This window comes from Dioscorea cayenensis, chromosome 6, assembly GCF_009730915.1.
Source record: "Dioscorea cayenensis subsp. rotundata cultivar TDr96_F1 chromosome 6, TDr96_F1_v2_PseudoChromosome.rev07_lg8_w22 25.fasta, whole genome shotgun sequence".
In the NCBI taxonomy this organism is placed as follows: domain Eukaryota; kingdom Viridiplantae; phylum Streptophyta; class Magnoliopsida; order Dioscoreales; family Dioscoreaceae; genus Dioscorea; species Dioscorea cayenensis.
In genome coordinates this window covers 21,118,892-21,130,617 of record NC_052476.1, presented here as the reverse complement: position 1 = coordinate 21,130,617, position 11,726 = coordinate 21,118,892, and the positions used below count along the sequence as shown (strand labels likewise).

The 11,726-nt window shown below is 39.7% G+C and overlaps 2 protein-coding genes across 2 annotated transcripts; both read right to left on the bottom strand.

Annotated features, from left to right (window-relative positions):
- Nucleotides 1-3,204: 3,204 nt before the first annotated feature.
- LOC120263265 (glycine-rich cell wall structural protein-like) lies at nucleotides 3,205-3,552 on the bottom strand. The gene has a single exon (XM_039271132.1). It carries the CDS (start codon nucleotides 3,550-3,552, stop codon nucleotides 3,205-3,207), a length of 348 nt encoding a protein of 115 aa, XP_039127066.1.
- Nucleotides 3,553-5,775: 2,223 nt separating this feature from the next.
- LOC120263438 lies at nucleotides 5,776-11,204 on the bottom strand. Its single transcript, XM_039271342.1, is given in 14 exon segments — nucleotides 5,776-6,385; nucleotides 6,462-6,556; nucleotides 6,681-6,762; nucleotides 6,861-6,910; nucleotides 7,003-7,071; nucleotides 7,162-7,260; nucleotides 7,388-7,466; nucleotides 7,913-8,013; nucleotides 8,161-8,229; nucleotides 8,460-8,500; nucleotides 8,632-8,710; nucleotides 8,712-9,275; nucleotides 9,351-9,756; nucleotides 10,364-11,204. Coding segments are annotated over 14 exon segments (2,313 nt in total). The 5' UTR covers nucleotides 10,747-11,204; the 3' UTR covers nucleotides 5,776-6,189.
- Between the last annotated feature and the right edge of the window lie 522 nt (nucleotides 11,205-11,726).

The window sequence follows — 11,726 nt, the reverse complement described above, 5'->3', positions numbered from 1 at the left end:
ATGCATGCATGCATGCATGCATATAGACTTTTAGTCTTTTAATAGTTGTTAGATGTTGATAAGAATGGGCATCATTTCATTAGGGCAAGAGGCCAATAAATAGATACAATGTGTATAAATACGTAAGTAGTTAGTATGTATAAACAATGAAGATACAAAGTATAGTATAAGTATATACTAGTCCTCTAACACCCTCCCTCAAACTCACGGTGGATCATAAACTGAGAGTTTGTCAATCGAACCGAAATCGAGAAAGCAGTGATGTGCCTTAGTGAAAAGATCGCCAGGTCGATAGGCGGAGGCAACATACGGAAGAAGAATAGTACCAGCATCGTAATGATGACGAACAAAATGTAGAGCAACCTCAAGATGTTTGGTGCGTTCATGAAATCATGAGGATTAGCGACAATTTTGATGGCACTCGATTGTCCTGATGAGATAGGAGTGGGAGTAGATAAAGAGACACCAAAATCCACCAAAATATGACGCAACCAAATAATCTCCTTGGCAGTGGAGGACATAGCACCATACTCGGCCCTCGCGATAGAAAGAGCATCGTGGTTTGTTTCTTGCTTTTCAAGAGATAAAGGGAATCTCCAAGGAAAAATCGCGAAAACCCGATGGTAGATTTGCGATCGAGTAGAATCACCGCCCAATCAAGCATCACAATAGGCACGCGACTCAAACGATGATGTGGCCGAGAAAAAAATAACGATCTAGTAAAGAGTGCCACGGAGGTAACGAAGAACCCGCAGAAGTGCAGCATAATGAGTAGAGCGAGGAGCACTCACAAACTGACTGAGAACACGAACTGCATAAGCAATATCGGGTCGAGTGATGGTCAAGTAGACGAGAGCACCAACAAGAGCCCGATAACGAGTGGGATCGACCAAAAGCTCACCATCGGATGAGGAGAGACGGTGATGTAATTCAATGGGAGTGGAGCGAGTGCGAATATCGGTGATGTCAGCTCGTCGAAAAATGTCAGAGATGTATTTCTGCTGAGATAACAAATAACCGCGACGAGAATAAGCAATCTCAAGACCTAGAAAGTAACGAAGGGGACCAAGATCTTTCATCTGAAACTCGGTGTGTAACTGCTGTTTCAGAGAAATAATAGTCTCAGCATCATCACCAGAAATAACCATATCGTCAACATATAAAAGAAGAATAGTGAGACCACGAGGAGTCTGACGAGTGAAGAGAGCGTAATCATGAGAGCTCTCTGTGAAACCAAGAGCAAGAATCACACTGCGAAAACGCTCAAACCAGAGCGCGAGGGAGCCCTGTTTGAGCCCATAAATAGCTTTCGACGAAGATGACACACATGCTGAGGGAGGATGTGAGAAAACCGTGAGGAGGAGTCATATAAACCTCCTCGGGAAAGATCTCCATGTAAGAAAGCATTGGTCACATCTAACTGATAGAGCGGCCACTGACGTGTTGCAGAGCAATGCAAGAAGAAGGCGAGCAATGTAGTCAACTTGGCTACTGGGAGCAAAGGTCTCGTCATAATCAATGCCATACTCTTGAGTAAAGCCACGAGCAACAAGAGCGAGCCTTATAGCGCTCAATAGTGCCATCGGTCGCTGGGTCTTAATCCTATAGATCCACCGACAACTGATGGGAGTAACACCAGAAGGAAGAGGAACGAGATCCCAGGTATGCATACGCTCAAGAGCCCCAAGTTCCTCTGTCATAGCCTGCTGCCAATGGGGATGTTGGGCGGCCTCACGATATCATCATCAAAGGAGGGAATTGGGTCTCGATTAAGTAATTGGCTGCGAACAGGCTCATAGTCAGGACGGAGACGCATCAGAAACTCAAAGGTTCGCTGTGTCTGGCGAGACTGAATGCGAGCCTTACAACACTTGCACGTCAAACAAGTGGAAGGCTCTAAAGAGTCAAGTTGTCTCCACAATGATCGCAATTCGAGAACATATTCCCCGCATGCAGGCGCTCCCGTTGCTGAACATAGGTGAGATCCTGTAAAATAGCATACTGGCGAGCAGAGCTGGACTGCTCAAACATATGACGCAGATGGGTCCACATAGCTAGGGCAGTCGGAAGATGCCCAATTTCCATCGCGAATATCAACCTCGCATGATCGACGGATGATAGACATTGTGCGATGATCGGGCTGAACCCATGAAGCAAATGTCTTGTCGGACACTTTAGGAGGGGAGAGGTATCATCCACATGTCCAAAATAACTCAGTATCCAAGTAGAATGACACGTAGAGTAGTGTCATCATTCTTTATAATTGGAGCCCATTTAGTTTGACATCCACCGACTAAGAAAAATTCGAGTAGTAGAAGCCATGTGGGCGGGGTTTTTAGTAAACAACTATTAGTGAAATAACATCACATGAATGAGATAACATCACATGCAAACAAAATAAAAAATAAAATAATAATAATAATAATAACATCACATGCAAGCTTGTCTCCCATTATGTTTGGTCGGCCCAATTAGTGGAATGTCACCATCTTGTGAATAGGAACATCCACTATCATCACATGCAAACAATGAATGCCATCAAGCTTGTTGACCAAATGAAGAAAGTTGCGATCATGCTGGCCAGCGGAAGGGACGATCGGCTTGTACGTGGATCTCAGTGGAAGCCTCGCCGATGAAGACTCTCTGATGTCCGAAACCACGGTGCTAGATGAACGGTAGGGATGGCCGGACTGCACAAGAGAAACTGAAGACGAGAAGAGTAAGAATGGTCGTCTGCAACGTGTATGATGGCGATGATGAGAAGGTACACGAGGACCGGAAGCAAGGAGCTGAAGAACTTGGAGGCGGTGGTCGGGACCAGGACAATGGCTCACAAGGCGTCAATGGCGGCAGTGGTGGATGATCAACGAGGAAGTGAGGATCGCTGGCCGATCAACGTTGGCGGAGCCAAACTCAGAAGAGATCCGGCCGAGGAGAAGAGACCCGGGAATGATGAGAACAAATCAGACTCTCAAAAGTCCAGCGAAGTGGACTCCGACCCGGCGGATTACCCAAAGAACATCTCTGATACCATGTTAGATGTTGATAAGAATGGGCATCATTTCATTAGGGCAAGAGGCCAATAAATAGATACAATGTGTATAAATACAGAAGTAGTTAGTATGTATAAACAGTAAGATACAAAGTATAGTATAAGTATATACTAGTCCTCTAACAATAGTAATCCAAATTGTTCACTTAAATCTACCTTCCGCCGCCCAATTTTCCACCACCACCACCATCACCTGCTCTGACACCAACCACAAGTCCTCCTTCTGGTAGTTCACCACTAACAGAAACTTCTCCTTCACCAACACCACCATAGGCACCTCCTCCAGCACCAAAACCAACACCACCACCAAAGGGACCTCCTCCAGCACCGAGACCGAGACCGAGACCGAGACCACCGAGACTTCCTCCAGCACCAACACCAGCACCACCAAGACTAAATCCCTTATCCTCAAGCATTCTAGCCTCCACAATCCCAACAATCATGAGCACTGCCATTGCCATGAATCCCAGCACTCCCAAACACTTAACAAACTTCCCCATTATATAATAATTTTATGATCTCTAACTAGCTAGCTTCCACAACCACAGTACTCTTTCTTAAGCTCTCAACTTAATTCATGCATAATGTTTCAATGCCTTTATATAGATAGACCTTGAATTTAAAGCTAGTAGTTAGAAACATCTATCTCTTTAATTTATATTTAACAATATTATTTGGAGTACAAGCCCAAATATTCTATACACCCTTAGACTTTGGAGAGCTCTAAAATTAATTAAGCACAATTGCATGTCATCTTTATTCTTTAATACTAATTTCTCTCATGTACTCTCAACTAACCCAGCTAATTCTTTCTTTTTCAGCTTTTCCATGATATACGTACATATATATATATATATATATACTATTAATTTCCGCGTTTTGTTCACCATTAATTTACTCTTTCTCTCCTTTTTCTTTTCAATTTTATTGCATGCATGCTTCTTAAGAAAATAAGCAAGTGGATATGAATTGGATAAAAGGCAGCATTTATAAGGCAATTAAAATGTTTTCTATGAAGAGTTTAACTTTATAACAACAAATTATAATTTTGCTTGAGTTATTCCTTTGTATGAGTTAATTTTCACGCTTTTTCTTCATGATGTATATATAAATATAATATATATATAGGCATAATACCCAGACAGTTCCCCTATTATCTCAAAATGGCTCTTTAGTGCCTCTATTATTTTTTAGGAAAAAACAGTTCCTCCGTTTAAAGCCAGTCTCTTTTTCGTCTTTGTTGCTGACATGTCATTAATCCCTGAATAAAAATAATAATAAAATATTACAAAAAATCAAAAGTTGTTCTAATCATCCTCCTAACAACCATTATAGGATTGTCGGATCCAAGTGACAAAACGGATCCAAACCCGAAACTTATTTACCCCAGTCCTCCAGTCGAGTTTTTACTCCATTAGGCCATTTGTCTTTGCCAAGCGACAATTGACCACTAATTGCTGACCTCAACCGCTATCTGGTGCCAAATCCTAATATCAAGACAACCATAGATACCCGTGAAGACCTAAACCTTTCTTTCCCAGCCTATCTCCAACCCACCACAAGGTCCCCAACTAGTTCTTTTTATACCGCAAACTGTAATTAACCTTCTCTTCACCGGAACACCAAATTTAACACCATGGTTCCTCAGCACAAGCTCATCGATCACCATCTCTCGACCACATGCTCGGACTGTCTCGGCGTAGCCTCGGCCAAATGCTCCATCTCTAAACACACACTCCTCTCCTCCGCTTCATCACCATTTTCTCAATCATCTCATCTGCCGATCTGCACTCATCTTCTTCCGGCACTTCTTCCCTCCAGGCTTAAAAATTAAAAAAAAAATAGAATCGGGTCAACTTGGTTCCGATCAAACCGGTTGGTTCGGCGGGTTTGACTGAGTTTGACCTGGTCAACATCCAGTCAATAATTTATATAGAACTGGACCGGACTGCTGACCGGTTTCCGGTTCTACCTGTCCGAGTTTCAAAACATTGACAAAAATTATTCTTAAAAAATGTTGCTCATATTTAGCAGCTGTTAAATTAGTTGCTAGCAGACAACTACAGTACTGACTGCATATTAAATGTGAAACAATTTAAGTGATCCATAACCCACAAACCAAACACAAGAAGACAGAACTCCATTCTATAATTGTTACAGGCTAAACACAAGTCATAAATCCATTTTATAATAACAACAAGCCAAACACAAAACATAACTCCATTCCATAACAACAAGAAGCCAGACATAAGTCATAATGAAAATCAAAATTCCACTGAAATTTAATTCAAGCATAAACATACAAATATACCCAAATATCGTAATCAACGTGGAAATGAACAATGCTTGCCCAATCGGGGAGCGTTAATGGCAAGATTATCCAGCCGAGAAGACTCTACCCTACAATTTCAGCGTTATGTAATTATATCCATTAGCCCATAATGGTTGTTAGGATGATGATTAGAACGTCTTTTGATTTTTTTTGTAATATATTATTATTATTATTATTATTATTATTATTATTATTATTATTATTATTCGAGATTAATGCCACATCAGCCGTCCGAAAAAGAGAAGGGCATTAGACGGAAGGACTATTTTTTTTCAAACCGGACAATACAAGAACCTCCCAGAGACGAAAAATAATAGAAGAACTATCCTGAGTATTATACCTTATATATATATATATTAGCCAAATGTGCAAAAGATCATGTTCATAAGGATATAAAAGTAATTATATCTTTAAGAATAGAAAACACGGCAATGCATCGCATAAGAAATTACAAAGCTTTCTTTGTAAAAAGATCGCAAAGAAGCTAAAGAAGAAGAGGAACATTGCATCAGTATGAGCTCTGGTGTACAGTGCTATCATTCACACTGTATAATTTTGTTAATGTTTTTTTGGCAACAAAACAGAGACAAGTACTCTTCTTATGAATCTCTGAACTGATTACAAAGAATACAAAGGTCTATATCAACATCGATTTGTTTGTTGATGATCATCGTCACAACCGATGAATTTCATGTGCCTTCCAAGCCAAAATCATCTGCGTCAGAGGGAAATTATCATATCCAAGCTAATTTACTGACGACTAAGCAATTTGCAGCAAAATCAAGTGACAAAGCAGAGGGATCGATCATCTCTTTCTAGAATTGTTTTGGCATAAGAAGCACGATACCGATAAAAAAAAGATAGATGATAATGTCAATCCAAGGGGATTGGCTTTGTAGAAGTTCGAGAGGTATCTCCATGAGAAATTCGCTGCATTTGTCTCTGCAAAGTCTTTGAACTTCTCCAATAGTTCTTGGAATGTTGGCCGACAACTTGGCTCGCTGTTGATGGAAAAAGTAATCGCAAGCTCAGATAAAAACAGCAGAAAAGCATATTACCATAAAGCGATTAAATGACCTGTGCCAGCAACTTTCGATGATTGACACCCATTGTGGATCCAAATCATTCGGCAATTCCAATCTCTGATTCATGAATCCTACTGCGCCGATGACCTGCATTTAAAATTTTCATTCCTCTGTTTTCTCTCAATCTAAAATGTTTTCCAAATAGAATTTCAAATCATAACTATAACAGTGAAGTACATCACGTATCAACGAGCTTCAAAAGCTTAAATACCTGCATTGAATTGAGATTATCCCACGGTATCTTCTCGGTGACAAGCTCCCAAAGTATCACTCCATAACTGTACACATCCGATCTAATTTTCCACAGATAAACAAGTATTTATCAGTTACTCAACAAACGTTTCGGCAATATTACAAAATCTGTTTTATGTTGATATAGTATTCGACTTACTTCTCATCTGAAAACTCATTGCGAAGAACTTCCGGAGCCATCCACTGTGGCTGGACAACAATGAAAACCATAAAGTGTTCATTAGTTTCTCGAAACCATTAACATCAAAATTAGCAAAGCAACTAAATAGATTGCGCAATACCGTTCCTTTCCCAGTTTTTGTTGAAAAATAGGCCTCATCCTTCAGGCGCGAAAGACCGAAGTCACCAACCTATCAATTAAGAAAAATTCATTGTTCATTCACCATGACTGTGAATTATATCACTCTGAAGGCATGTTAAAAATTAGTAGTAAAAATTACCTTAACCGTCCAATTCTTATCGACTAGCAAATTCGATGACTTTAAATCACGATGAATGATAGGCGGGTTGCGATGATGAAGATAATTCATACCTCTCGCCTGCCAAATAATATATTTAGATAACAACTCTGAAATAAAACATTCTTAAGCAACTTAGAGATGGTCAACATCAAGATGAAGCTTTTGTTACACACACACATATATATAAATTACACTCTATACTCACAATGTCTAAAGCCATGTGAATTCGTCGTCTTGAGTCCAGCTTGTTTGTGTTTCTTTGAAGTAACCGAAACAAACTTCCACTGCATACAAGAAACCAGTGAGATAAATTTATTAAAAGAAAATAAAGAATTAAATATCCCTTTGCTTCAATCTAAAGGGCCATGTATATAACCATATAATGATTTCAAAACTCTCAGACCAAAAAATCTCAATGTCTCAGTGTGGAAACAAAATATTGCCGTCTTTAATCATGATTAATAGTATCATTTAAGGCATTTGACTATGTATCTCACATTGACAATTGCCGGCAAAAATTTAAATACATGCATGGATTCATGCAATCAATTGCCTATGGTAAACGATTCAGTATAATATAACTCCAAACTTCTCTAGTGTATCAGAACTACATTTCTGACAAGATATCATGAGTATATCGATAAGGAAAACAATGCTGGTTTCACCAAATAAAATTGACTACATTAGTATAATTGATCTTAAGGATCTTAATTGCAAAAGAGGAACAAACCGTGGGAGAAACTCTGTTACAATGCACAGACGTTGCGGAGATGTAACTGCACCCATAAAAAGTAATATATTTGGATGCCGCAGCTTTTTCATAAGTGACACCTACATAGATAAAGGATTTTGTCATTCAACTCAAAGGATGTCAGAGAAATTCCTTAGGAATATGATGAAAATCACAAACAGAAACTTTTCTTCTTGGTTTATGAATATCACGAGAGAACAAAATCTGGATTCAAATCAGAAAGCTACCTCTTGTCGAAAGGCAAGTATAACCTCCTCTGAATATTCTTGCTTCGCAAAAACTTTAACTGCCACATCCTGCAAAGGAAGGAGAAATATTTCAGATAATTTGATTTCACAAGCCATCAATCAAAACACAAGGCACTGAGCCATTTAAATTCGGTAAATCTTTAGAAATTTCATGTATAAGAGATATTTTAAATATGTTCTGACCGATTGGCATTGCATAATCGATTTATATATAAATTTAATTCAAATAAATCGCAGCTCCTGTTTTTTTAGAATAAATAACTTCAGATAGAACTTACTGAGCCATACCAAAGAGCATGATACACAGTTCCACAAGAACCTGCAGAACCATAAACAAAAATATGATGTATAAAGCAGGAAATAAATCAAATTTTGAGCAACAATAAAAATCGATCTTCATTTTTTTTTTCTCTGACAATCATCCTTCAGTAACTTGCAATTTAAGAGTACCTTGCCCTATCTGTTCTCCAATAGTTAAATCCTCCCACGAAATCTCATAATCTAAGCAATCGGCATCTGAATCCACTTTTCTGAAAAGCGCTGCTACTTGTGCTTCCGCTGCTGCTAAAACTGCTGATACTGTTAATATTGGGTGAAGAACCAGAACCTGGAGCTTCCTTACTACCTGTCTGACCGCTTTTATTCACTCGATTTCCTTGTTTTACACTATATTCAGATGGCTTTCGATGACTCAATTCACTCTCTTGATCACTGTGTGACCAAGGCCAACCAAACCGATTCCTTGCATCAGGTCCTTCAGGCTCATTCCCTTTCCATGGCCATGACACCGCCTTTTTAGCAATCCATGACTCCGCTTTCAAGCCAATGAGCTTGTGAATCCCTGCCTTCCCATAAGCCTCATCACCGGAAACTCTGCTTACTTTCCCAGGAGACTTCTCGTCAGAATTCCCGATAGGTGAAGGATGTAAATCTCCTCTGGGAGTGCTAGCTCCACTGGATGTAGCATCCTCCTTGTGATCTGTGTCAAAACATGCATTGTCGGAACACTGGCTATCACAGGTCATAATTTCACGTTCTGTACTATTCTCAGATGTCTTTATCCTCGAAAGAACTTTGTTAGTCACTTTGTTTGCCTGTGTTGATGAATGTCAAGAGTAAACGCACAACAAAATTATCAATTCATGAACTATTAATTTGTATCAACCTACCAAATTTGTTATTTTAGAAGCAATAGCAGCTTGGAGAGGCTGCTGAGGATCAGCACCAACTATACCAGCTCTTGGCCAACCAGGGCTACTAAAGCCAGATACATGGGGATCTGAGCAACTTGGAGAAGTTTCATCTTGAAAGGACCGCAAATCACTTGAAACGCAGATAACGCCAACTAAAGTACCATCATCATCATAGAAGGGAGTGTTGGTAGCAAGAGCTTGAAACTGCTCGCCAAATTTGCTTTTGACAAGAAACTTTCCAGTCCAATTCCCCCCCATGGTTATATGTTGAATAATCGTATTCACAATGCTGGAGTCACGGGAATCAACGAGCAGCTCAATTGCATCTTGACCAAGTGCTTCAGATGCAGAATAGCCATAAAGACATTCCGCTGTCCGATTCCTGCATCAATGTAACAACAAGTAAATATACAGAATCCAACTTGCTTCAAACTCTACTGTATGAATAAGCAGAATCAATGGCAATGCTTTTTAAATTGATTCCAGTGAATTAAACAGAAGCAAGTCAAAAAACCAAGAAGCAGAACAAAAAAAAGTTGCATCAATGAGTTGAATTGGATCAACAGATTTAAAGTTTCTGAGTCTCAAACACAGAGCATCAATGTATAAGTACAATCAATAGCAATATCTTCTGAATTGATCTAAATGAATTACAGAGAAACAAGCAGAATAACAAAGACGCGGGCAAAATAACAATGTTGTTGCAGTGATGAAAAGAATCGAATAAACAGATTAGAAGTTTCTTTCATTCCAAGAGAATTACTCCGAAACAAGTAGCAAACAAAGAAACAAAACAACAATGCTGCATCAATGAAATCTAATCAAACAGATTAATCAAAAATCTTCAAACACGACAACACCACAAACTCTCAGAAGCAAAACATCAAACATATGGTCTTCATGATTTCCATGCCAACAAAACAGTTCAAAGATCACAGAAATCCAAGCAATATTTACAGGCATTGCCTAAGAAAACACCACCAACTCACCAATAGATTATCCGGCCATCAAGGTCAAAGATGTACACAGATTGCCCCAGAGACTGCAAGATGTTCAAGTACTGTCTGTCTGAGAAACCGGCTCCCGGCGGCGCATCGCCGTCTCTGGAGCTCGGCTCCTTGCTCTCTCTCTGTAACCTGGACGAGAACGATGCCGAGCCTCGGCGCCACCCCATCGGACCATTCCCATCGAACACGTTGCCACTCTTCCTCGGCGGCGTGCGCTGAGGCGACACAGAGTGCGACCGAGGCCGGTCAGCACGGCGCTCATCAGCGCCGGGAAAGAGTCTCAGCACATCCTGCTTCAGCTTGGCTTGCCCAACCTCCAGCTCTTGGATCTTCTTCAACAGCTCTTCCGCTGGAGGAGTCTCCATGGCTGAACTCACTCCAAACTCGGATTTTTAACTTCAGAACTGGACATTGGATTGAAAGCTTAGGAAATCAAACACAAAGATACTCATCAAGATGGTTTCTTCATGGTTATCAGACCCCCAAAAAAAGGCTTCCTTTTCTTGAATTTGCTTCAAAAAACTTGATTTTCAGTCGCATTGAAACAAGATTTGGATTGCAATCGCTGAGATGGAGACAAAGAAGCTTCCTTTTCTTGATATAACTTCAAAAAACAAGATTTTTACTGACATTCATGGCTCAAAACCCCAGAATTATCAATGCCATTCACTCATAACTTCAAAAAAAACAGAACAAGATTACTTCAAGAAGCTTACTTTTCTTTTTCCCTTGAATTTGCTTCAAAAAAGAAAAAAGAAGCAAATTTTAGTGCCATTCATTGGTGCTCTTCTTCTTTCTCCTTTGTTTGATCTCTTTCTCTTTCTCTTTCTCTTTCTCTTTCTCTCTCTCTCTCTCTCTCCAAGTTTCACATCTAAATCTCACTATCAATAATCAGAGACACACACACATGCACTATAAAGTAAGCTGCTTTTTTTTGGTAATTAAATGGAGAGCCAATGTGAATCCTCAACTTGCCTTGATCCATATTGCAAGTTGATGTTTTTGATGGATGCTTGCCCCGGGGCCGGGGGGGCGTTGCTGTTCTGGAACCACACCTTTTCCCCAAAAGAGAAGCCTCTCCCATTTTTTTTTACTGGTGCTCTTCCAAAAAAAAAAATTTAATTTCTTACATTTACATATATATATATATATATAAAGGGAAATAGTAATTCAGGGATGTCCCTAGATTACTGTTTTCTAGAGATGTCCCTCTTACAACCGTTGGATTATCATCCAACGGTTGTTTATTTATATAAGCATTTGTATGTTTTTTTACTGTTTATAATTACCGTAGGACACTGTAGAATGCGTTTTGCATTGTTTAGGATGATAGTAGCCGTCAGAT

Excerpts from the sequence above, each read along its gene's own strand:
- LOC120263265 (XM_039271132.1), bottom strand. The coding sequence starts at position 3,552 with ATGGGGAAGTTTGTTAAGTGTTTGGGAGTGCTGGGATTCATGGCAATG.